This window comes from Fringilla coelebs, assembly GCF_963513975.1.
Source record: "Fringilla coelebs genome assembly, chromosome: 14".
NCBI classification, from domain to species: domain Eukaryota; kingdom Metazoa; phylum Chordata; class Aves; order Passeriformes; family Fringillidae; genus Fringilla; species Fringilla coelebs.
In genome coordinates, this window is record NC_140040.1 from 2,146,644 (window position 1) to 2,173,081 (window position 26,438).

At 50.5% G+C, this 26,438-nt stretch overlaps 1 protein-coding gene across 2 annotated transcripts; it reads left to right on the plus strand.

Annotated features, from left to right (window-relative positions):
* The first annotated feature begins 1,962 nt into the window (after positions 1–1,962).
* Positions 1,963–26,438, plus strand: FBXO31 (F-box protein 31). 2 transcript variants are annotated; one of them, XM_084214850.1, is made up of 10 exons: positions 1,963–2,401; positions 9,600–9,671; positions 11,429–11,515; positions 14,978–15,054; positions 16,412–16,579; positions 17,241–17,315; positions 18,646–18,755; positions 19,417–19,570; positions 20,129–20,490; positions 21,716–26,438. In XM_084214850.1, the coding sequence occupies exons 1-10, from the start codon at positions 2,023–2,025 to the stop codon at positions 21,936–21,938; spliced, it is 1,707 nt and encodes a 568-aa protein (XP_084070976.1). In that variant the 5' UTR covers positions 1,963–2,022; the 3' UTR covers positions 21,939–26,438. The 2 variants fall into 2 exon arrangements, with proteins under 2 accessions (XP_084070976.1, XP_084070977.1); XM_084214851.1 differs by lacking the exon at positions 11,429–11,515.

The window sequence follows — 26,438 nt, forward strand, 5'->3', positions numbered from 1 at the left end:
CACCTCATCCTGCCCGTGGGCAGAGTCAGGGGGTGGAATGCAGCGGTTCAGGCTGGGAGAAGCTGAGCTTTTACCTCAGGGCTGGAGCAATGTTGTTTGTACCACGAGCCAGGCAGCCTGGACTCATCATGTCATCATCCCATATCCAGATCCTTGGGAATCAGGGTGTCCTGACCCTGACAACAAGAGCTGCCCATCAGACCCTTGGCAAAATCTGTGGGCAGCTCAAGCATCTCATCTGGTCTGGTGAGACTCAGAAGGACTGTGAGCAGTAGGACAAGGAGGGTCATGCTCCCCTCTTCTCTGTCTGCTCTCATGAAATCCCACTGGAGCTCTATGTCCAGCTCTAAAGCCCTCAATGTAAGGAGGATCTGGAGCTGCTGGAGAGAGCCCAGAGGAGCCAGGGAGCTGCTCCAAAAGCTGGGAAAACTCTGCTCTGGAGCCAGGCTGGGAGAACTGGGGGTGTTCACCTGGAGAGGAGAAGCTCCAGGGAGAGCTCAGAGACCTTGCAGGGCCTAAAGGGGCTCCAGGAGAGCTGGAGAGGGACTGGGGACAGGGAATGGAGGGACAGGACACAGGGAATGGCTCCCACTGCCAGAGGGCAGGCATGGATGGGATCTTGGGCAGGAATTGTTCCCTGTGAGGGTGGGGAGGTGCCCAGAGCAGCTGTGGCTGCCCCTGGGTCCCTGGCAGCATCCAAAACCAGGCTGGACAGGGCTTGGAGCAGCCTGGGCTAGTGGAAGGTGTCCCTGCCATGGCAGGGGGTAGAATGAGATGATTTTAAGGTCCTTTCCAACCCAAACCTTCTACAGTGGCATTCTACAGTGTCCAAAGGGCTGTTCCTCCTTCATCCTCTGGCAGCTCCTTGCTCTGCAGAGGAGCCTCCCTGCAGTGATTCTCGTGGGCGATGTTCTCAGACTTTCTGCATCAATTAAATCTCTGTTTTCCCATCTTCTGCCAGTTTGGGGATTTGTTGCTCGATTGTCATGGCGACTGCATCCGTGGGACCCTTGCTGAGGGTGAGGTCCTTCCATTAGGATTCAGGGCAGCACTTCAGCCAGTATCACTGGGGACCCTCTTGTGCTGAGCGCTCTCTGAGAGCAGGGAGCTCATTCCACTGCAGAAATCCCAGATGAACAGCGTCTCTTCACAGCAAATGAGGCTGGCTCTAATTTTTGTTAATTATGTGGAAGCAACTTGATTTCCTCGTGAGCCTGTTGTCAGCACAGCCCTCACAGTCTATTCCTGGCCACAAGGATGAGGATGCTTAAGAACCCCAAAGGACTCTGCAGCTGTTTTGCAGAACAATATGGAATAAAAAGGAGCCATTTCCAAAATAAATTAAACCAAAAATACAAAGAAATATGTTTCTTGCAGAACGCTGCGGGAAAGAGGAGCCATTTGCAAAAAATCTGAGGTCTGGCTGGCAGAAAAGCAGGGAAAAGAAGGAATGGGGAAAAAACAACGAAACTATCAAAAGAGGTGAAGAAGAAGAGTTGTGCGCGCGATGCAACTAATCGAGGAGCCTCGTTAGCGCAGTAGGTAGCGCGTCAGTCTCATAATCTGAAGGTCGTGAGTTCGATCCTCACACGGGGCAAAGATGGTTTCCTCCTTTTCTTTGTCCTCCCCTCTCCCGCAGCCAGACTTTCCCAAGGGAAGGCAGTGCCTGTTTTTTTCATGGAATTGGAGCAGGAAGCGTGACAGGACGCGGCGAACGCGGCCCCAGCCCCGCAGCGCGCCCCGTTACCGGGCACCGGCCCCGCCATGCGCACGGTCCCTCCGCCCGCTAGGGGGCGCGCGCGCTGGTTGTGTCCGTTATAGACCAGGCGTCCGCTACCTGAGGGGGCGTGGCGCGGCTAGATGAGGAGGCTCTGATTGGAAGAGCCGCGCGGTAGGCGCGGTCTAGCGGCGGGGTGGGCGGTGCTGATTGGCGGGGCGCTGCGGTGGGCGGGGCCAGCGGCGGGCAGGCCGGCGGCCGGCACGGTGGCGCGCCCTGGGGCCGCGGTCAGAGCGGCGGCGGCCATGGCCGTGTGTGCCCGGCTGTGCGGCGTGGGGCCCGCCCGCGGCTGCCGCCGGCGCGGCGCCGCCAGGGAGCAACGCCGCGGCGCCGCCGACAGCGAGCCCGACACCGATACGGACCCCGAGGAAGCGGGAGGTGGGGGCGTCACGGAGGACGATGAAGCCGCAGAACGCATTGAGGGCGGGCGGCCCCTGCCGCCTTCTGTCGAGGCCGGCCCGGCCGGGCGGGCCCCGCTGTCCTTGTTGGAGCTGCCCCCGGAGCTCCTGGTGCAGATCTTCGGTTCGCTGCCCGGTACCGACCTGCCCAGCCTGGCCCGAGTCTGCACCACCTTCCGCCGCATCCTCCGCACCGACACGATCTGGCGGCGGCGCTGCCGCGAAGGTACCGCCCGCCCGAGGGGCCGCTCGGCCCGGGGCTGCGGGGGGAGCGCGGCAGCGGCCGTGAGGGTGCGGGAGCACACCGAGGGGATGGGCTGCGGGTCCTGAAGGGCTGGGGCCTGGAGGTGCAGGGCAGAAAGCAGATTTGGGGTGCGGGCTGTGGGGCCTTGGCTCGCAGGGCTCCACGTGTGCGGGGAGGAGACCTGGGCACGTCTCGGGTCCCCTGGGACACGGGCCCTTGCTGGTGGCACTTCGCTTGAGGCAAAGGGCATCGAGCTGGGGATGTCCCCCGGAGGAATGGGATGGGAGGTGATGCCTCGACGTAGCATGTCCTTGGGGAATCCCGAAGACTGGGAATGCTCAGCTCCTGCACCGGGGAGGAAAGGGGGGACCTTGGGGTTCCTGGAGTCACGGGGGAAACACCGGGAGCTGGGTGCGGAGGAGGCCGGGCCTGGGTAGGGGCATCCTTTGGGGAAGTGCACAGCCAGTGGGGAGAGGTCCCTGGTTCGGGTGTGCGTTTTCCAGGAAAGCTCTGCTGCCAGGATGCTGTGCTGCAGTAATGTGAAGGCCTGGGAGGTGTTTTTTCTTCTGTGAGGCTGCGGTTCTCCCTCGTTACTCCTCATCCTCTTCCTCCCGCCGCTGTGGCTCTGTGTCCTCTGTTTGTTATTTCAGTCGTGTCCCACCTCCCAAGGTCTGCCTTGCTGTGCTCATCCTCTCTCCAAACGCTGCCATCCTGCCAGGGGCTCCTGCTGCCAGCGCATGAAGTCATGTGTATTTTCCTGTTTGCTTTTTGTTTTTAATAGCATTGAGGGCACAGGGATGAGAGATTTGGGAATGTCAGTGGCTGCCTGCAGTGGGATCTGGTGGAATGCCTGAAACCTTGCAGGAATGAATTTGTGCCTTATCAGCACTATCCAAGAACCTTTGGACAGCACAAAGGCTGCACCTGGAAAATGTAAACCAAAGCATTATTCCATAGTTCAGCATTGTCCCAATAATTTAACACTGGTTTTAGGAGACAGGCTAATGAAATGGTGTTAATTCTTTCCTTATACTTCTCTAGTGATGTGGAGATTCGTGTGTTTGATGAATGGTTTGCAAAACTTCACTGATTAATTATTTCAATAGGTTATGATCATGGCAAAAGGCATATATAGAAATTTATGTCACTTCTAACTCTAGGCTGGGTTGGCTTGTAGAAAAGACCTACTGAATTAGGTCTGATGGGGATTTACATTTATTTATCAAATTCATGTCTGCTCTGTGGATTTTCTTGACAATGGATAAAGCAGTGTTCAAAAGCTCAGCTGAAATTTAAGGAAATTAAGGAAGCAGTGGAATTTGTGTGTTTAAAACTAACCTGGACAGGAAGGGAAGGTATCAAGACAACACTTTTTTCTATGGCCCTTAGCTAACTGCCAGGTGAGAGGTGTATAAACCAAATTTTGATTCTCTGTGCATGTAATTTCTCCAGTTTCCCAACATATCCATTCCAAGCAGTGTCAGAGTGCTTTGGTGGCTGCTGCTGTGGCTGAGGAGGATCCTGTACCCAAGGCAGGTGCCCAAGCTGTGCTGAACAGATAAGGGGCAGTTCCTGGACAAAATCTTCCTACCATGGTGAAGCTGATTGTGAACCTTTTAACCAGCTCTGGTTTTCCAGGCAGTTCCTCAGCTGGACTTCTCAGGCTGTTTGTGGTGCTTTGCATTCTCTGCTGAGGTAGGACTGAAACTTTCAATGGTTGTACACGAGTATAAAATTGGGCATTATTTTATAGGTAAACATCAGGTGTTGGTAAATAAATACACATTTAAATCTTAAAATATCCTGTGCTGTGTTTCTGCACAGCCATGCACTGGTGACTGTGTGATAGTCAAACATAAAATGTCATTGTTTTTTTGTAATATTTTCCAAAACCAGTTCCCATCTGAGCTCAGTGTTTGTGTGTGTTATGTCTGCCTGAGCCTTGTTGTGAGGCTGCATATCCTAAAAACAGAACTAGAGCACGTGTGCCTTGCTGGTTTATTCACTCTGAAGCCTCCTGATGATCATGGAATCACAGAATATCCTGAGTTGGAAGGGATCCACAAGGATCATCCGAACCCAGCACGATGTTCCAGGAGTAACTGGGAAACTTCATCTTGCTGTCAGCTGCATGTGCAAAACCACTTCTGTTTTTAGGAGTGCACAGCAGTGCAGGAAAGAATCCTGAAATAATCAGAACAGAGAGGAGCTTCTCTGGGAGAAGCTGTTGTTGCAATGCTTTGTTTTGGACATTTTTTCCCTCCCCCTTGGATAGGAGCAGCCTGGCTGTGCCCCAAGTTGGATGGAGCCCTCAGTCCTTGCAGTGTTGATGTCTTGCTCTGCCCTGCCCTGGGCCAGCCCAGCTGTAGATTAGTCTGAAAACATGCTGTGATTATTCCAAGTGTCCAGAGGACTTGTCTGCCTGAAAGTGGAGTGGCTTTTGCTGCTGGTGGAGCACTGGGATGAAGCAGGGGGATTTGTGTGACACTGGCAGAGCTGTTGTCCTTTTATCATTGCAACTGTTTGGGGTAAACAATGTCTCTGGATTGCTTCCTTGGCAAGGGGAGGGTTGCAGTCACTTCCATGTTTTCTATAAATAGGAGATTGCTGATCTCTGCAGCAGGAGCAGAATTAAAGCTCGTGTCACCCTGGCTGGTGGCCTGACCTACCTTGATTAACACCTCATAGTCCATTTTTAATCTTTCATTTCTTTCATCTTTAACCAGGACAGGGCAAGTGCAGCAGAACACCTGGGAACAGACCAGCAATGCAGAATAACGAGTTCTAGAGCTTGGAAGAAAAGGCTTTTGTTTGTGAAAACAACCTCCAGCAGCTTTTGGGCCTGCTGGAAAATGTCAGCCAAGGTGCTGAAGTTTGTGACCTTCAGGTTGTGTGGAAAGAAGGGTGGGAAATGCGTTTTTTACACTCAGTGAAGAGAATTTTGGGTGGGGTTCAGGTCTTGAAAGACTGCCAAGGAATCCATGCAGGAGTTTGATGCACAAATGCTGCCACAACGGGAACCATTTCTTGCAGAGCTGTGCCCTAGTGAAGTTGGCTTTCATAAGCCCCAAGGCTCCAAGCTCCCTTGGTGTGATGTGGAAACATTGTGTGGTGTGTTAGTTTGTGGCTTTTCTTCATCTCTGATGACCTTTCCTGGCTTTTAAACTCCAGCTTGGCAGTGCTTGGCTGTTCCTCACTGCTCAGGTAGGTGCTCAGCACTCTCAGCCACCCTTCAGAGAGTCTCAGAGCTGTCTGCAGCTGAAGCTGCCTCTCCTTAGCTTTAGGCTTTCCACAAATGGGTGCATTTATTGCAGATCAAATCTCCTATTCCTTGATGGTAGCCCCAGGCCTTCCCCAGGAAGAAATGTGTGGGAGAGGACTGGGTGTTTTTTAATGTGATTGCTTAACCTTTAGAAACAAGAAGCCAATTCCAAATTTGTCCACCTGGTACTTCAGAGCTGCTAACCTGAGAATCCCCCATTTTTGTGGTATCTGGAATAATCCAGTGAGTTTTTATCCTCTCTGTTCTATGTCCAGCCTTGTGAACGTGCATTTATCCAGGGATAATTGGAAGATTTGATTAGCCAGGACAAAGTGGAAGTTCAGTAATGGTGAAAGGAATCAAGCTCTGCCAGACATCCTCATTTCCTCAGAATTGTGGATGTGCACATGCAACTTCCAGCAGCTCCCTGGGGTTGCCATGCTGGGAAAGGCAGCAGAAAAGCAGGAATTGGGCTTTGATGTGAGCACGGGGCTATTCCCAACCTGGGGTGGAAGAGCCTTGCTTGTTTCTAAACTCCAGAATAGTCCTTGCAGGGTGAAGTGGACACAGCTGCTTTTGGGGCAGAGCAGGGAATGTGAGGCCTGGAAGTGCTGGGAGCAGGGCAGGGGATAAATGCCACTTGCAGAAGTGTTAGTGCAGCTCATAGCAAATGGAGACTGCTTGTCCAAGTCCTTAAAATCCCATGCATGTGACCATGGAAACAGCAGCATGTCCCTGTGTTTGGGAAATCAGCACTCCTTATAAACCAGCAGGCTTTCCAGCTGGTCAGTGGGAACCTGAAAACCAATTTCCATCCTTGCTTTGCAAGCAGGATTAAGTAGCCATTTTCCAAGGGTGTGAATTTGGTGACTATTAACTCCTTAAAATAAAAATACTTTACTCAGTGAGCTATTGCACTGAAATACATTTCCTTAAAATAGATTTAATTGCACTGAAGTGGAATTTTCCAGGAAGCTCAAGCCCTTCAGAGCTTTCTTGGAAAGGGATTTCTGTTCTCTGTAAAGAAAACCTTACCAGATTTATTTTTCCCTCATTATCTTGAAGCCCTACTTGCTGTTAATTTATGTCCCTCTTGCCTTCTGGGTTAAAAGGAGATGGCCTTTCTTGTTTATGATATTTGGAGAGATTTTTTTTTAGGCACTGTGAGCCAAAAGATTGATTTTTTCCCATAAAATGGCCATGCTGGTGTGAGCAGCTGGGCCAGAAGAGCTGCAGTAATGCACTTATGGAGCTCAGCCATCACTGTGGCAGTTTCACTCTCTGTAGCTGTTTGCTGACCAAAACAGGATAAGAATTAGTTATAAAATGAGTCTTAAAGCACATTAGGATGAGACCATTTTTTTCTTAATAATACTCTTTTGGGTATATAGTGAAAAATAACGTGTAGCAATATAGAAATCCTCAATTTTTGTATTATTTAAAGGAATTTGTTATTTGAATCTTTCCAGGTAAGATTGGAATTGCAAGCACTTTAATAACAGTTTGGCTTTCATAAAATTTTGCTGCAGGTTGTCAGGGGCCCTTGCATGAAGCTGTGACATCAAATCCCTTCCCATTCTGTTATTTGGATGTAACTGCTGCTGGTGGATCTCCCATGGCACTCACTTGAGGGATTTATGGATTAGGGAGAAGGCTTTGGGGAACTGTGGGAAGAGGGAATGCCACTCTTGGTGCTGTTGGAGATTCCATTTGGGGAGGATCCTCCAGGTGTCTCCTCTCTTTGCCATGCAGTACAAATCCCTTCCCTGTCCTGCTGCTGCTGTGGGAAGGCTGCCCTAGAGCAGAGGCTGGGCAGAGTTACAGAATAAAGCAGGGATTTATTAAAAGGATCTCCTCAATGGATCCAACTGGGGCAGCACAAGAGCCCAGCCAGGGCTGCACCAAAGGTGAACCAAAATGGTCCCAAAATGAACACAAGGTGAACCAAAATGGTCCCAAAATGAACCCAAGATGAACCAAAATGGTCCCAAAATGCCCGGCCGGGCGCGGGGTCTCTCCCTGGGATCAGCTCTGCTCCATTTGCACCTTGCAGTTCATTGTCCCATCCCAGCTTTAGCCCCTGCAGTCCCAGCCTGCTTGTTTTTCTCTCTGCAGCCCACGGGGTTTGTGCTCCTGGGCTGAGATTTGGGTCATTTGTCCTTGGTGCCCAGCTGGAGCAGGAATTGTTTTGTCTCCCTGCTCTGTGCACAGAGCTCAGCATCCCCTGATGTGAACCCAGACCCACACACTAAAGCAGCACAGAATTTGGAAAGTATAAAATCTAAAACCTGAGGCATCACTTTGGCCAGGTGAGTTTGTTTAGGTGCACAAGAGTTGCCTGTTCCCAAGCCCTGCTGTTCCTGCCCTTTTCCAAGGACTTTCCAGTCAGCTGGGGACATTCCACACTGTTCCTGCATCCCTTGGATGTGTTTACATCCCTTGGATGTATTTACTCCTCACTCTCTCACGTGCAGAGGGGTTCTGGGAAGCCTGGGGGGCTCTGCCAGGGTGGCCCTGCCTTGCCAGGCTCCCCTGGAGCTGTGGTTGCACGGCTCTGCAGCACTCAGCTGGCAGAGCCCCAGCACTGAATGGTTTGTTTGTGCTGGGCTGTTCTTCCTGCCAGCTCTGCTCATTGTGCTTCCCCAGCCCACCTTGGGGCTGAGAGCCCTCAGAGCTTCCTCTGCCTTTGCCCACAGAGGTCAGCAGGAATTCTGCCACTGCCCTTGGCATTTTTTGACGAAGGGCAGCGTGTTTGTTGTGCCCTGTGCCCCCCTCAGCCTTGCTGCTTAGCCAGGGTGTGCAGGATGTGTGTTCCCGGGAGACAGGCTGCCAGGAAACCTCTCTCATCGTGTGCTTGCATTTACAGACAGGAGGAGGCTGAATTAATTCATGGAAACTCCTGCTTTTCTCTTATTTGCAAGCTGAGTTCTCTCCTGCAGCAGGTTTCCAGCATTAGGTGGTGCTTCACAGCCACTGTTGTTGATTCAAGGATGCTCAGCTGAGGATAAATTTTGCATTTAATGGCTTGATGAGGGTCTGCAGAGATGCGGTTTTGTGTCAAATATCTGGGAGGTGTTTGTGCTGCTGAGGAAAGCTGTTGTTTGATCTGTGCTGTTGATGTCTTTGATGTCAAGCAGGGCACTTTACTGTACTCAGATCTGTCGGGGTCACTGCAGCAGGGTGGCATTGTCACTGCTGATTTTTTGGGATCTCCCTCCTCTCAATTCCTTCCTCTGCTCTTCTGAGAATTCCTGGCATGGAGACATTAGGACTTTTTTTTTTTTTTAAAGTTTCTTAGAAGTTTGACGTTGACTTCCTGAAAATGAAAGAAGAGAATCTCATTTTCTGCTTCAAAGCTGCTCCCACATCTCCGACTCCCTTTGTTTTCGGGGTGTTCTGGAAGCAATCAAAGGCATCTGACTGCACAGCAGCCCTGTCTCAATCTGATCTGCTTTCAGTGTAACCATATTTGTACATGCTGGGGCCTGTTTTATGTCTGTGTTTCATTCTTTTTCGAGCCTGTGACCTTTCCTTCAGGATCCTAATAAGCAGTTTTCCCTGTCGGGTACCTCAGTGAGGGAAGATAATTGCTGCACACAGCCGTGATTTGCTGGGAGCAGGCACACAATCCCAGCTGGAATGGGGATGTCTCCCACATTTCACACTCCTCCTGGCTGAGATGTGAGCAGCTGGCACTTTGCTGGGTGTGTTTGTGCCTTATGGTGTGTTTGTTGCAGGCATTGCTCGTGAAATGTCTTTGAATCTGCAACGGAATCGCATCAGGTTTTTAAAGCAAAAATTGGATTCTTGGTCTGCTTTGGCAGCTTCAAGAAAGCAGAGATCAGATCTCAGTAGTTGATGTCAAGGCTCCAAACCTTTTTGTGCCAGAGTTGACCCTTTTTTGCTGTGTTGTTGCAGAATATGGAGTGTGTGAAAACCTGAGGAAGCTGGAGATCACAGGAGTGTCCTGTCGAGATGTTTACGCCAAACGTAAGTGATAAATCCAATCCAAATGGTGCTTAATACCAGTTTTGAGAGCACAGAAATGATGAATATTTATTAAACTTTGACGACAGAAGTTGCTCAGACTGACTTGGGAAGTTGACGTGTTTGGGGTTTTATTTAATACCAGGAGTTGGGATTTCTGTGCCTCCCAGTCCTTTGGTGGGAAAAGAGGATGGAATTTCATTTTTAAATGAAGTTTATTAAGGGTTTTTCATCCTGTTTTGCTATTTTCAGATCTTGCTGAGGAATTAACAGGTATTTTTTTCTAAGCCTTGATCTCAGTGAAAGGAAATAGCTGTAGGAGAGTGGGAAAGGGATGAGCATTCCCTGAAGGAAGAGAGCCTGGCAGGAGGTGTCTGTGTGTTTTGGGAGTGTCTGTGGGTGTGGGACCCTTTAGAACCCTGAAATAGCAATGACCCATTGATCTTAGAGCTGGGAAGAAGAACAGGTAGAAGGGCTTTAATCCCCTCTTCAATAGACTGTGCTGAGCATCCACAGGAAAATTATTTCATCACCTAGTATCTCTCTTTCCCTATTACACTACACTAGGGATGGAACTGCCTCATTTTCCTGGCTGGGAGGTCAGAGTGATGCTGAGCCAGCGCACAGATGTCCCCAAAGGAGTCCCATTAACCCTTGAGGCCTCCCTTAATTCCCATTTAATCCCATATCTTGGTGTGGTGACAGCCACACAGCACATACCAGGTCAGATCTCAGCTCTTCATTGCCATTTTTAAGTGGCACAACACCTCTTCATCACCTGTAGTCCTTTTCACTACATATCTTCCATGGTTCAGAGATACTAAAGTGGTATTTAGTGCTTTTTATGCACAAGTTGTGGGTGAAAATGGCCTTACTGGCTCAGGACAGTGGTGACTCTCCAGCCCAGTATCTCCCAGCCATGGCTGTGGGCAGGGAGGCTGAGGAGAGGGTGAGCCTGTGGGTTATTTTCCTAAACATTCCCACTGTTTCCAGCTTCCCAGAGTGTAATCAGGTTATTTATTTAATAACCTGCAATAAATCTGTCTCACACATGAGTTTCCATGAGTAGTATTCAAATCCATGGCATCCATTAGCAAAGGGTCACACTTGATGTGTGAGAACACCCCTGAGATGGCCTTTCCTGCCCTTCCATGTAAGGTCTGTGTTTGTACCCACCCAGCAATCCCAGGCAGGGCTGGTAACTCCAAAGTGGGAATGCTTGGCAGCTCTTCCTGGCTTTCAGGATGCCCCATCTCAGCTCCTCTGCTCAGATTCTGCACTTTGCCCTGTGCCAGGAGCAGTTTCCTGCTGGTGACACCCATTTTCTTTACTGTCCCATAAACCTCTTTAATTGCAGAGGAGTTAATTTGGGATTACTGCATGGACTTTTCCATTCCCTGAGTGTGTTTCTGTGAGAAATGCTGGGGGAGAATGGGGACTGGGCTCAAGTGCCTCAAAGCAGAACTAATGCAAGGCCCATGGAGTGACTTGGCCTTCTTGAGGCAGCAGTGCACAGTTTGGGGAAGGACTTTGATTCCACTGGTGTTCCCTGGATGCCATTTGTAAATAATGTCTGTGGGAACCTGGAGCAGCTCTGTGTGAGAAATCCTGCTCAGTGAGACTGAGGCTGACAGAAACAACTGGAAGCAAAGTCAGGAGAGAGCTGGACTTCCCTGTGTGGTTGGTGCAGATCCATGGAGGTGTGTGCTGGTGCCAGTGGAGCAGAGTTTGCTGGCACTCACCCTGCTCTGTCTGTGCAGGTATAAACCCCCGGGTGAAGTCGGGGCGGTTCATGAGAATCCTGCCCGACTACGAGCACATGGAGTACAGAGATGTTTACACCTGCCGTACGTACCCGCTGCTGCTGCTGCACCCAGCACGCCAGGCTGCTGCATGGACTGTGCCCTGCCCTGGGGCAAAGCACTGGGCTGACCCTGGGACAGCAGGGACGTGCCACCAGGGGTGGCTGGAGTGTGCCACAGGAGCGCTGGGACCCTGCAGGGTGGCAGCGACAGCAGGGCGGGCACTGAGGGCTGCTGGGTTTTCTTGGGGTGCTTCTTGGAGCACCTCTCACTCACTCTGCTCCTTGGGAATTGCTCCTTTCTCTGAGGAAAGAATTCAGATACCCCAGTGAAGCCTCCCTCTGGACTGGCCAAGAGCTTTGTGAGCCACAGTGCAATCCACAGCCCTTTCCAAGGGAAAATGCTGAGTGTTCCCATAGTAATTCCCCCCTGCACACTCAATCCTTTTAAGCACCATCTCTGTCTCTAGGAAACGTTCTGCTAATGTTTTAAACATTGTGATTTGCCTTCCTCACTTTGGATAACCTTTCTTCCCCTCCTTGTGTTGTGTTGAGGGAGGAGTAGTTAAACCCTTGGAGTTTAGCGTTCAGCAGGAATTGAGGGGGAAGGACTGATTAGTTTACATCAATTAAGGAAGCCAGGACTATTTGGTGTTTATTTAGAGGGGGTGTTGAGCTGTCTCTGATGCTCCTTTGGGTCTGCAGAGTTTGGCAGACTCCAGTTCCTAACCCACTGCTGCTTGGGAATGGAGTTTTTCACACACATTAATCAGTGAGTGGATGCTGCAGAATTCCCTGTGCTGAGGGAAGCAAACCAGCAGGGGCCATGCAGGGGAGGTGGTGGCTTTAATGTGAGTCAGGACAGACCAACAGCAGGCCTACAGCAGGAACTGGGACAAAGTTTGGGGTTTGGCAATCTGGGATGCCTGTTCTGGAGCTGGATGGGAAGGAGAAGCAAATCCAAGCTGCAAGATGGATTCCTTTGGAGACTGCATGTTTGCTCCAAACTTAAATGGCATTTAGTGCTGTTCCCTCAGTTGTTATTTCTTTAGCTGCAGCCCCAAATTTCTGATGTGCCCCTTTTCTCTTGGGGAAAAGCTTGGATGGTTGGACTTGGTGATCTTAGAGGTCTTTTCCAGCCTAAATGATTCTGTAATTCTGAGCCCATCTGGTTTAAGGTGCAATGGCCCATTTCCCCTTTTTCCCCTCCTGTGCTGTCAGGATTTTCAATGGAACTCTTCCCTAGTTCCTGTTCATGCAGGGTCAGCCAGGTGAGCTCAGATCACTTTCCCCAGGGGTTTAAGCTCACCTGGATTAAACTCCCAGGGGTTTAAGCTTACCTGGATTACTCTGAGCTCTTCCCACGAGCAGGTCAGGTGTCACCAACCAGGGCACTGCTTTCATTGCTCCAGCACATTTTGCTTCTAGAGACCTTCCTGCATCCCAGGAATCTGGGGGAATTGCAGTGGATTTGGTCTTTCCTGGTCAGGACATGCCCCAGGCAGCCTTTTGTCAGGGGGAGCTTGGCATTCCCAGCTTTCCCAAGGTCATTCCCAGCTGGGTTCAAGCCCCCTTCCCATCTGAAGGGTGTGCAGAGCTGCTTGTGGAATGTGGGGAATATCCAGCCTGGGTGAAGGCTGTCCTGGAGCATCCAGTGGATGTGGTTTTGCTCCTTTTGGCAGGATGTGGACTCAGAAATTTGGATAGGCAAGAGGCTTCTCCAGGACTGAGCACAGGCAGTGGAAAAGCTTGGAGAAAAACCCAAGTGCTGTTTTCTTTCGAGGAGCAGGAAGGGAAACAACTGCCAGATCCATCCTGTCTCCTACCAGGAGGAGCCAGAGCTGGAATTCATCAGGTTTTCCTGCAATTAATATTAGCTGCTGTATTGCTGGAGCTCAGAGGCAGCCCAGGCTTGAAAACTGAGCTGTGTTTTGAGACTTGTTTGGGCCTTTGGCCAAGCACCAGCATTTCCCCACCAAGTTCTGGAAGTGAATGGCATTTTTTTGGCCTCCTGTGTTCAGAACTCAGCTCTGTTTCTTGAAATTGCTCCTAACAGGAGCTGGGCTAGGAGGGACATCTTCATCCCCCTGAGATAGCTTAGTTTCTGTCCTAAAAAATAATAATACATTAAAAAATGCTGGGTTTTATCAGCTCTGTGGCAGGCAGAGTGTGGTGGGTGGAGCAGCTCATGCCATCAATTCATGTGTAATTACTGAGCTGGGAATGGGGTTTGCCTGCTTGCCTTAGTGTTGTTTGTGCTGCACTTGGTTCCCTGGGTGAAACCAGGCCAGTCTGAAATTGTTTACTGCCCAGGAAAAAGGCTCCTCCAGGCCAGTTGGCAGCAGCTCTGGACATCCCTCTTTGCCATCCTAAACTCCTGTGGAAGCTCTTGCTTTTGGTGGAATAAAACCACTCCTTGTAGTTCTTGCTGTCTGAAGTAATTAATGCAACAAAGCTGCTGGAGCAGCTGCACTGAAACACAATTCTTCTTTTAAATTAATGCAAACCCAACCCTCTTATTCAAGCCAGTCCTGGAGGTTACAATGAGTTACTGTGGCTTCTGAGTTGGCCATGGACATGTGAAATATCAGTGAAATATCTTCATGCAAACAATGTGCATGCTGCTGTTCCTGCCCAAAATGCCAGAGTGTGTAATCCTGTCTTGTGAAGGTTACTGGTCCTGTGGGGAAACCAGATGGACAAAAGGGAATTAGATGGACAAGAGGAATGGCTGTGTAAGGACTGGAGGTGGGTCCCATCTCTAAGCCTTCCTCACAACAAGAGGTTTAAGACTATTCTGTCAAAGCCCTTTTTTCCTGCTTGCTGAAAATATTTCTCTATTTAGGTGGGATTGGAGGGACAGCTGGCTCTGAGATGAGAAACAGGGAAGCCTCAACTGCTGGAGAAGATTTTGAGTGGGTTTTGGAAGCAGCCTTTGGGCACTGCTGAGGTGTAGCTGCTTCTGTAGAATTTTTAAGGCTGTAACTGATGTGGCCACACCACCAGATTCCCGAGCTGGAGTGATCCATGTGCTTTGCCCATGCTCCCAGTGGCTGTTTCTAAGGATGCTTAACTCTGGAGCCAAGTTTGTCTACACAAGGCAGTGAAATGCTTTCAAAATCCTCCAATTTCCCTGTTCCTTCCTGCCCTTCCCTATTTTCTGTTGCTTTGCAGTGTGAAGCATTGAGTGCATTTTTGGTAACTGGAGGCGGCAGATGCTTTTATTTGTTTTTAGCTCTGGTTATATTGTGTGATTTGCATTACTGGGCCTGTGTTGCAAAAGTTTTTTGGGAATTCCTTCTGAGGTAGGTGCTTCTGCCCTTCCACGGGGCCAGGAATAAAGAACATTAATGTGTGTGAGCTTGGGGGAGGGCTCAGCTTGCACACAGTCACTTTTCCTGAGTGAACGCAGTGGTGGGTGCTGTGTGCAGCCTGGCAGCAGGGATTTCATTCCCAAACTCCCATTTCTGGGCTGGATGTGCTCACAGAGTGTCTCCCTGTTCCCCAGTGCTGCACCGCTACCGGCACATCCTGGGACTGTGGCAGCCGGACATCGGGCCCTACGGGGGACTGCTCAACGTGGTGGTGAGTCAGGGCCTCCTCCTGGGGCTCAGAGCTGCTTTTTTACACTTTCCACACCTGGCAGCCATTCCCAGAGCACTACATAGTCTGAACCTTGAGTGGGTGATTTGGATGCAGAGGATGCTCTGTGGTTCTTTCCTGGTTTCTCTTGGTTTAGGCATCAGGAGGAATTCTTTCACAGGAAAGGTTGGTAAACACAGGAGGGGGCTGCTCATGGGGGAATCCCCATCCCTGGAGTGGATGTGGCACTCCTTGCTGTGGGTGGGGATTGCTCACAGGCTGGACTCCATGGTCCTGGAGCTCTTTTCCAGCCTGAATGATTCTGGGATTCTCATCATCACCACGTTTCTCCAGACAGTTTTTATATTTCAGCTGCACACCAAACAGCCCCAGGAGCAGGTGGAAAACATGATCAGTGTTTGAGGGAAAGGCTTGATTTAGAGTTTGACACTGATATTCCAGGGGCTGGCACAGGAATCTGTTCATTTATTTCATTTTCTTTGCCTGCAGCTGAAGCTTTTGCAAAGGGCTTTGCAGTTGTGTGGTTGGCAGATCTTTACCCCAGCCCTAGGACTCGTGCATCAGGTATAGAGTGACACTGGTGCAAGGTCTGTGGAGCCTGGCAGCTCTGGTGCTGCTGGGAGAGCAGTTAATGAACAACATTTGACTCTGAACTGTGAGAGCTGAGCCAGGAGTTTGCCTGGAGCCCTCGTTCTCTGCACCAGGGTTCACCAACTGCCAGCCTGCAGCAGAACAAATCACGAGGCCTTTGGGTTTTGCAAGATTCTGTTGCATGAGCTGGTGTAAGAGAGCATCCAGCTGCATCAGTGCTTCCCCTGTGACCTTGTAAAGACTCTGTCTCAGGTCTCTCTCTTTGGAGAATATCCTGCCCCTGGAATTGCAGGCCCTGAGGGAAAGGATTCTGGTAGGTGTGCAGGAAGGGGGCTGCCCCTTGTGCCTCTCAGTAGAGGAGAGTTGCTTCCTGTGTTCTCTGAGTAAAAAAACCAAATAATTCCTCATCCAAAAAGCAGGGCTAGTCATAGGAAGCAGAGTGTCTGCCAGCAGGAGCTCTCAAACCAATTAGAGCCTGACTTGCTGTGTGGTCCTTCCCTCTGGATCCTGCACTCCAGGCAAATCATTTGCAGCAATAAAGGCCTGAGCTTTTTCCAGTGGTGCAGAAAGCCTTGTGAAGAAACCCTCCTCACCCTGGGAGTGCATATGGTCTGGGTTAATGGCTGGAAAGCTGTTTGGGAATGCAGCAAACTGTTCTGCAGCTCCTGGGCCACGAGAGGCCTCAGAGAGACTCCTAAGGAATTGTGCCAGGCTGATCCCCTGGGCCATGTGTCCTGTCCCTCTGCAGGTGGATGGTTTGTTCATCATTGGCTGGATGTACCTGCCCCCTCATGACCCTCATGTGGATGATCCCATGAGGTTCAAGCCCCTCTTCAGGATCCACCTCATGGAGAGGAAATGTGCCACGGTGGAGTGCATGTATGGCCACAAGGGACCTCATAATGGCCACATCCAGGTGAGCTGCTCTGCCCCCCTCAGCACTGTGTGTGCACTTTGGCTCTGGAAATGGATCCATCAGGAAGCTGGGAGAATTTTATTTCAGAGATACGGCTTTCACCACCCTGCTGTGTGTGTGGGCAGCAGCTTTACACTCATTATGTGTCTGACAAGTTGTGTGGGCTGTTCCCTGCTCCGAATTTGTTCCCTGGCAGTGGCACAGCCAGGCTGTTGTGCTGTTTTCTGTTGGGCTGGGAGCCCCAGGATGTGCACAGGCTGGGGAAAGGATGTGTAAGCTGGCCTTGGGCAGCTGCTGAGTGTGCCCAGGCAGACACAGACCTGTTCTGCAGCTCTCTCCATGGCGAGACCTTGAGAAAGGGGATGCACCATCCATTGGATGCTTTGAAAAGCTTCCTGACAGATTTTCTTTAAAGGAGGAAGCTAAAATAGGGAAGCAACTTAAAACAATTATTTTCATTAGAGTGCATTGAGGTTTTATTGCTTTTATTTCTCTGTTCTGTAGCTGTTGCACTGGGTAGCAGCGAATGATTTCTGTGTTGTAGTAAATCCAGTAATGTTTGTTTTGCAAAGCATTTACTGGGAGCAGTCTTAGTTACATCATCTCAAGCATCTCTAGACAAGTGTGTAACCTGTTCAATTCTCCTCCCTGGTAACTACAGATTGTAAAGAAGGACGAGTTCTCCACCAAGTGCAACCAGACAGATCACCACCGGATGTCAGGGGGCAGGCAGGAGGTGAGTGCTCTGCCAGGGCTCTGCACTGAGCCCCTTTGTGTGTCCCCTTCCTGAGATCAGCTCTCAGCTGCTGCCCTTCTGATTTCTGTGTGACTGGGCATGTATGAGCCCCAGGCTGGGAGCTTTTGGCTCATTGCCTGTTTCAGGCAGTTTTGTGTCAAGGTGCTCTTTGAGTCCCAGCACCTTCCTCCCGTTTTGGTAGCAGACCTGTCCAGGGAGGCTCAGCAGCACATCATGGCCATCAGCAGCACTCCAGGCTCTGATCTCAGTGCCATTGCTGTCTGTGTAATTAAGATCTTTCAAACACAGTGAGCACCAGCTGCACTTGGATACCTGCTGGTCAGTGAGGCACCTTCCCACTGCTCACCTTGCTCGAGGGATTAAAGGCTGCATTTGGTTGTTTCTCCTGTGTGTGTCAGCTCTACCCAGCAAGGCAGATTCCTGACTGAAATAGCTGTGTTTAAATGCAGGTATAAATGGCAGGATGAATACCTGTGGCAGGTACTGCTGTTTGCTTCCAGCTGGTTCCACGTGACAAATCTGATGTTTCAGCTGCTTTCTGAGGAATGCTGTAAAATGTCTGTCTGCTAATGGGAAACAGCTGGGTGAAAGGTTTAGTTAAGTGTTTTCTGGTGCTGGAGCAGATGAGAAATGCTTTAATGCTTTCAAAGCACCACGTTAAGTGTGCGTGGCTTTATGGAAATTGGAGGATCTGGCTTGGGAAGATAAAGGAGGCAGGTTTGGAATATCACTTGGCAGGCTGCTATCTCAGTGTAAGCTGTTATCACACCAACTCATGGCAGGGTATTAACTTGTCAGAGCTGCAGTTGGGGTACTTCAGGAGATGCTTTCAAAGCACCCTTTGGATTTAGATGCATCAGTATTAAATCAGCAGGATTTAACCTCCTAAACCCTCAGTGCTTTTCAAAAGCTTTTTTTCTTTTATGTTGAGCATGTCAGGACAGGGCACAGGAGTCAGCTTGTGGGCACACAAATGAGTTACTGTGAGAGAAAGAGCAGATGAGCTACTTTGCAGTGACAGGCCATGCTCATGCCTTTCTTCTGAGGAGGTTTATGCTTCTACCTGGGATTTATTTGAAGGGGAACCTGTTTATTGTGTGATCACCATAATCACTATTTGTTCAGCATATTTCCAAGCCAACACGTGCTTGTTCCCAAATCCAACCACTTTTCCCTGTCGTTGGTGCAGGATGTGCCCTGTTTGTGGCTGTGCCAGTGAAATGTGCTGTCACAGAGTCACACACTGAAGCCATCCTGGGGCACATCACTGAAGTGACCTCATCCTCCCCCTTTTCTCCTGGTGCTGCAGGAATTCCGGACGTGGCTGAGGGAGGAGTGGGGTCGGACTCTGGAAGACATTTTCCATGAACACATGCAGGAGCTCATCCTGATGAAGTTCATCTACACCAGCCAATATGAGTAAGGGCTGCTGCAAATTCACAAGCACACCCTGGAGCATTTTTCCCCAAGATGGGGTTTTCCATAGGCTTTCACAGCCAGAGGAATGTTGTGTCTCTGCAGTGCTTCCCAGCTGTACAGGGAGGTGAGGTGGAATGACAGCAGTAGGAATAAGATTCCAAGTTCTGCACAATAACTATGCACACTAAGGTGCTTTTGAGTCATTTAACTCTGTTTAATTTGAAGACAGAGCAAATGCCTGTGATCCCAAGGAGTGTCTGGTTATTATCCATATTAGTCAGTGTGTTCTGTAGTGCAGGAATTAGAAAGTCCCTGAGAAACTGGGGATTTTAACCAGCTCTCCAAGCTTCTATTAGCAGCCACCTCACTGTGTAGCAGATGTTTAAATATGCTTCACTCTCAGGTTCTCTGGGAATCTCAAGGGCTGAGGAAGTTTCCTTGCTGCAGGAATCTCCTGGTGTGCTCACGAGGATGGTGGGGAGAGCAGCACAGGGAGGGAGGAAGTGCTTGCAGAGCTCTAAAGCAAATCCTGAGCTTGCTGCAAACACAGATCCTGCCTGTCTTGACAACATCCCCACACTGCTGGAGGAGCAGAATGCAAACACACTGCTGCTGGGGAGGGTTTTTTTCTTGATTTCTGTGATGTTTTTCTCTTGCACAGCAACTGCCTGACGTACCGGCGCATCTACCTCCCCCCCAGCAGCCCCGAGGACCTCATCCAGCCTGGCCTCTTCAAAGGCACCTACGGGAGCCACGGGCTGGAGATTGTCATGCTCAGCTTCCATGGCAAGAAAGCCAAGGGCACTAAGATCACTGTGAGTGCATTTTCCTGTCTCTCAGGTGCTGGTGAAAGTGTTCTCAGTGGATGTGTAAGAGAGGTTTCTGTCTGCTGGCAGCTCACGCCCTGTTCCCCATGGGGATTGGTGGCACTGAGTGAATCTCAGCACACACACAGTGACCAGGACCTGACCTGCAGAGTTGCTCCTGGCTCCCCCTTCCTTTCCTCTCCCTTCCAGCTGCTTTCTGCGAGCAGCTGGTAGCAGGTCACTGGAGATCCCCTGTGTGTGTGTGAGAAGCAGGTACCAAATGTTGGCAGCTCTTCACTGAAGTCAGGCAGGGGAGCTCCTTTCCCTCCCTGCAGGGAGGGATTCTGCAGCTGCAGCTTTGACTTTCTTTCACCCTTGCAACTACAGCTTTTGATTTAAAATTCTCATTCTGGGAAGGGGAAAGCAGAGATGGCAAAAAAGTTTCAAGCAGGGTATTTTTTTATTTGCAGCTTGTAGATTGTAGAACAGGGTGAGCTATTAACACGTTCAGGTGGTGGCTCTGTAGCACCTGGTGTCTGCAGCCGTGCTGTTCCTTGCTGTCCCTAGGGAGATCCCAACATCCCAGCTGGACAGCAGACTGTGGAGATAGACCTGGCACATCCTCTGCAGCTGCCTGACATCGAGACCCTGCGTGACTTCAGCGAGCTCTCCCGCATCGTGCTGGAGGTGCAGGAGCAGGTCCGGCGGGAGGAGCAGGAGCGGGAGCAGAGGCAGGAGGACGAGGAGCATTCCCAGCAGGCTGCCTCCCAGCCTGCCAGCCCCCTGGGAGGAGAAGGTGCTGAGGGGGAAGAGACTGCAGCTGGGGCAGAGGGGAGCACCCAGGACAAGGCCCCAGCTTCCCAGCCCTTCGTGCTGCCCATGGGAGTGATATCGAGGAATGAGGATTATCCCCGGACCTGCCGAGTCTGGTAACTGGTGCTTTTATGGCTGATTCATTTTTGAAAGGGAAGGGGAAATCTTTGAGGTGTGTCCTGTATTTGTGTGCTCTTTACCTGCCTGTGGATCTCCCAGCCCCTTGGGCTCCGATTTTACAGAATCCCAGAATGGTTTGTGTTGAAAAGGACCTAAAATCCCATTTTGTTCCAGCCCTGCCAGGGGCAGAGACACCTTCCGCTAGACCAGGTTGCTCCAAGCCCTGTCCAGCCTGACCTTGAACATTTCCAGGGATGTGGAATCCACAATCTCTGGTTCCTGTCTCTGCTGCCCAATTTCCCAGGCTTTGGTTTGTTCCCTCTCTCACCATGCTGTCATCTGCCATCCCACTTCCTTGCTAGATTTACTTCAGAAGCTGGCACCTCTCCTGAATTCCACACACCCCCTTTTTTTTTGGTGTGTTTTATGTCCCAGAGCTGCTCAGCTCATATATTTAGAACTGTTCAAACTGCTTCCCATTCCCATGTGTGTCATTCATGTTCCTTGGCTGTGGGAACACAGTGCTCTCTCCCACCTTTCCCTGGCCTGTGGTGCCTCGGGGCAGCCCTGGCAGGTGCTGAGCACCCCAAGCAGGAGGTGCAGGCGTGCAGAGATCTGTGCTGAATGGGAGCTGGAGTTGGTGAAGCAGCACACTAAATGAAGTGTGGAAAAAGAGCCCAAAAGCTGAGGCTTAGACAGGTGACCTTCAGCCAAACATCTGTGCTCATGGAAAAACCTACCCAGAGCTGGTTAATCCCAGAAGGCTCCTGCTGTCACAGCTCAGTTGTGTTTGGATAAAGCCTTGCTCCACCTGCTGCTTGCTCAGAGCTTTGGCTGACCTTTATTCCTCCTCAGGTCCCCGTAGATTTTTCTGCTTTTTAGATTTTTCTCTCCCTCGAATTTTGCCTCTCTGCTCGCTCTCTCAACATGCCTGGGAGGATTGAACCTGTGCTGATCCTTGAGTTGCTCAAGTTAATCTCAGATGGGTTTGGGGGCTGAACTACTGAAAAACCCAGCTTTGGTGTGCAGATCCTAATTAGAATAACCCAAAGCAGGAACTTGCAAATAGCAACGGGGAGTTCCTTCTCTTAATAGAAAAAAACGAGTGTAAATCTCGCTGTTCTGTCAGAGTGCCTTCACCAGAGTTTTGTGCTGATTTTTAACTAAACCTTGGGTGGTCCTGGCTGTTCTCACACCTGTTTTGTCCTCATCCCCTGGCAGTTTTTACGGGACAGGCCTCATTGCTGGCCACGGCTTCACCAGCCCAGAGAGGACGCCGGGGGTGTTCGTCCTGTTCGACGACGACCGCTTCGGCTTCATCTGGCTGGAGCTGAAATCCTTCAGCCTCTACAGCCGCATCAAGGTCTCCTTCCAGAACGCCCAGGCACCCTCCCGGGAGGCCTTTGATGAGATGCTCAAGAACATTCAGTCCCTGGCTACTTGATGGGTGTGTGTGGTGCAGGACAGGGCTCGGGGTGGCCAAGGCTACTGCGCTCCCCAGGCGGGCTGGCCGGGGATCCTCGCTCTCGGTACCTCTGGATAGAAGCATGCACTTTGAATAAAGCCTTTTTACCCCAAATGTACACACATCCCACTTCAGGCATCCCTGACTGCCCTTTCCTCTGTGCCACTCCACGCTGCTTCCCAGCAGTCCTTGTTTCCCAGGCTGTGCTTTGGAGAGTGGAAGGATCCTGCAGAGGAGGGAACAGACCTTCCTTAGTGCAAAAAAAGAATGCATTTGGACAAAACCAACTTCTGGTCAGAGGTGGACAGAGGAACAGGCAGTGACCAAGCACATCCTCCTCTCCAGAACCTTTTTGTGGATGCAGCACTGCCAGGAGAGGCTGGTGTGATACCTGCATCCTTGCTAATTGCAGTGTGTGGTTTCCTCTGGAGAATTCCCTCAGCCAGGGCAGGATCCCCACTGCAGATGAGTGTGTGCAGCATTGTCCTGGCTTCTGGAGCTTGATGTCCCTGGAGCTCCAGGTCTGGGTGCCTCCCTGTGACCAGAGATGATTTTTTTCCCCTTGTAGGAGCTGGTTGTGGAACTGGAGATGGGTGTGAACTGCAGAAGCTCTGATGTGTTCAGGCTGGTTTGTACCTGAAAGGTTTTCTCTTGTAGAGTGGGTCTGAAAAGGCACAGGAAGGAGCCAAAAGAAACTCACCTGTGAGATGAGCCCAGTAGGCTCCAGCTGGGCAGCAGAAGGTGCCACATGTCACTGGTCCTGGGTGACCTCAGGGCTGCCATTCCTGCTCAGGTTGCCCCTCAGAGTGCAGAGTGACAAGGGATTGTCCTTGTACTGTGTGGCTTGTTGTGGCTCCTGGAGTGGTGGCTGCTGCTGCCCCACTCACAGAACCCTTCTTTCCCTTTCTAGTTGCACTTGTTTGATCCCAGATGGTTTTGTGGCAGATCTGAGCTCCAGTGGGAACTGTGTGCTGCAGGCAGGGGAGCAGATTCCCTTTAGCTGTGCAGTGCAGGAAAATCCTGGCCAGTGTCTAGCAAACCCCTGCTGTTACAGCTTTGCAGCTTTAGGTCTGTAAATGGGTCTGGACCTGTGCTGGGAAGTTTCAGGCCCCTTCTGTGGAGAAGTTTCAGTCCCTGCCTGGTTCCAGTGCCTGAGCAGCTTTTATTCTCACTCTGACAAGGGCTTTTTGCCATTTCTGGCTCTCATGTGTTCCCTCAGCTGTGTGAGAAGCCAGGCTCCAGCAGAGACAACCAGCAGCAGCTCATGTCGCTCACAGGATTAATTCCTGTCTCTCTGGATAGAGTTCTCCAAACCCCTGGGAATTTCAAGGTGATTTAGGGCACTTTTTGCTTTTTTTCCTGCAGCTTTGTGAGGAGTGGCAAGCCTGCCTCAGTGTTGGGGGTGAGGAGCTGTTAGAGTCCTGGAGAATAAGCTGGGAAAGGCAGGGTGGGTGTGAGAGATTTCCTGCAGAGGGAAGAACCAGCTGGGATCTCACAGGGCTGGGAGAGAGGGAGAGGCTGCTCTCTGTGCCTTGAGGGGGCAGAGAGGGGACCTGGAGCTGAAATTGGGCATCTCAGCCTTGTGCTGCAGCTGCTGAGCTCTGTGCAGAGCTCCTGCCTGGTCTGCAGGCAGAGGTTTCCAGTTTGGTGCAGGTTTCTGGGACAGCTGGAGATGTTCAGTGCTGGGTTAATGGTTGGAGTCAATCTCAGAGATCTTTTCCAACCTAAATGATTTTATGATTAGGACTTTATTTGGTATCTCAGTGGCCTGTTTATCTTGGAATTTGCTGTTAGGCTGCTGCAGTTCTGCCTTTTGTTCTGACAGCCCAAAGGGATGGGAGATGTCCCCTTGGGCAGCTGTTGCCATTGTCTGTCCCTAAAACCAGCTGCTCTTCAGCGGCATTTGTAGCTTTGATTGCAGATTCCTCCCCACTTCAATATCCCCACAAAAAAAAACCCTGAAGTTTTACACAACTGACTTGAAAATTTTTGCTTTTAGCTTTTAAATTACAATTAAATTTTTAATGGATATTAAAATCCAGATTGCATTGATTGCCCTGCAAGGCTTGAGTCACTCTCCCAGGTACTGACCTGTCTGTAGCCTCTGTCCTTTGTCACCTGGGCAAGATGTCACCTGTTTGTTTTTGGCACAGGTTGTGCATCTGCTCTCCTCCACGCTGCCTGTCCCTGAACCTTTCCAGTGGCAGTGCCAAGGGTCTCCTGATGGCCAAACCTGCTTGGCTGGCTGCAGAGAAGGGCTTTGGTGGAGGCTAATGCCCTGTGGGAATTTTCCCAGCTCTGCCTTGCCCCTGTAGTGGCATCTTTTTATTTATAACTCACCTGGCTGGCCTCAAAATGTCAGGATAATTCCTGATTAAAGGGAAACCTGCTGGTACCCCCTGGCTTCATTCTGTCTGGAGCAAAGGAAATAGCAAATTTTGTATTAATATTCTTCTGATGCCTTTTCTCACCTTCTGTTGCTCCAAGCCTGGCAGGCTTTTGTGGCATTTCAGAAGAAAATTCCCTCTGGTTTGGCTGAGGGTGAGGAAAGCTGGGGAAAGCATCCAGTGCAGATGGATTTGGGAATGCTGAGATGCTCCTGTGCCTGTTCCTTTGTGCATGGCTCTGCCACTGCTTCCAGAGCAAGGCAGGATAACATGGAGTTAAAACTCTCAGCTCTGGAACCTTTGGGAAAGGGGAGACAGATTTAGGAGCAGGCAGTTTGGATCTGCTCCCCCGTGGTGGGGGGGATGCTCCTGCTTTCCCAGTGCTGCCAGGCCAGGGCTTTGCTCTGCTGGGTACAGGCTGTACCAGCCCTGCACAGCTCTGCATTCCCCTCTGCTTCCCCAAATCCCAGTTTTGCAGCCCTTGGGATCTTTGTGAGAGCTGTTGACAGGGATAATGTGTGCTGGACCCTGCAGATGGTGAGAAATCTCTGCTGCCGACGTCTCCCCGTCCTTGTGGCTCTGCAGGAAATCTTGGGGACAATTGGCTGGGTTTCTTCAGCCCAGATGGGTGGAAAGTGCTGGCGAGGATGGAAAACAACTTGTCAGGGGTAGGAATACTCTTGGCAGGAGCCTTTTGGATTAAACAAAGCCTTTGCAGGGAGGTTGCAGAGCCCCAGTGGCCACTGCAAGACCTGGGGCTGAATTCTGGCTTGGGGACAGCCTGGGGACAAGTGTCTGGTTCATGTGCTGGGGATGGGTTCTGCTCCTCCATCCTGCTCCCTGTGTTGCCAGAACACTTGGATTTGGCCAGCTGGAAAACAGGAAGATCAAAGCTCCACTTTGTTTGCCTTGGTTGGCCTGGTTTGAGAGCTGTGAATGTGCTGTGCTCAGGTGTGGTGGCTGTGGGGGACTCGCTGCCCTCCACGGGGGGGTGTCAGGCTGGATTTTACTGAGGAGGAGAAGAAAGGATGGAATTGTTTGTGAATTTGGGTGTCAGCTCCATGGTGGAGTGAGCAGCAGTGCTGCCACAGCTGCCCTGGGATGGGACAGCAGCAGAGGCAGGGCAGCTCCTTAGGAAATGTGTGCTGGGGAAAAAGGGAATTCTGTGCAAACGTGCCTGGAGGTGCCAGCTCCCAGGAAAAGCCCAAACCACAGCTGGCTCCGTGTTCACTTTTCAACAAGGATGACTTTTTCTTGCTTTTTATTCATTCAAACCTAGTGGAACTTGATGGGAGTGTTGGGTGTCGTGTGGAAATGGGTTGTTTAGGCTCAACTTGCTAGTTTAGGGAATGATAATGTGTTAACTCTGTCTTGTAGCTGGCTGCTCACGTGGCCACTAATCCTCTGTGCTGTTCAGCCTCCAAAGGCTCCCGCTGCCCTTACCAGTGGGACAGGGAATTATTTGGGATGTGCAGTGGAAGAGAGAGGTACCAAACTGTGAGTGCCACTGACCTTTGGGTGCTGAACTAAAATGTGTGGTTCTGGTTTTTGTTTGGATTGCAATCCTTGGAACTTTTGAGGCAAAGAGCACTTGGCTCGACTGTGTTCATTAGCTTAATTAAAGCAATCTGCACTTTTGTTTTGTCATTGATTACTCCCCCTTCCCCCTTCCCATGTGTATTTTGCACTCACCACTTTAACATGACACTGATGGATTAATCTGGGCATTTCCTGTAGGTTTTGAGTGTGGATAAGTCTCTATAAAAGTATTAAAAATGAAGGTGAAACTTAAATCCCTGCTTTATACAGAGGGCAGTGGGGGGGAGCCATCGGACATCCACCACCACAAATATCCATGTGGAACATGATAAATTGCATTTTGACCACCTCACCTGTCCAAGGGCTGGGGTTTTGCCTGTTCTTTTCTTGGTGGCTTTGAGAGGAATGGGATGTATAAAATCAACACCTGGCCTACTTCACTGCAGGTTTTGGAAAACTGAGCAAGCCCTGTGTGTTATTTTACACCTGATCATTGTTACCCAAGGAGCCTTTTCCAATTTCAAATAATAAAAAGCAAAGTTTTGTGAACTTA

Coding starts and splice junctions, on each gene's coding strand:
- FBXO31 (XM_084214850.1), top strand. CDS start 2,023: ATGGCCGTGTGTGCCCGGCTGTGCGGCGTGGGGCCCGCCCGCGGCTGC. Junction 18,756..19,416: donor ATCTACACCAGCCAATATGA/GTAAGGGCTGCT, acceptor TCTCTTGCACAG/CAACTGCCTGACGTACCGGC. Junction 19,571..20,128: donor CCAAGGGCACTAAGATCACT/GTGAGTGCATTT, acceptor TGCTGTCCCTAG/GGAGATCCCAACATCCCAGC.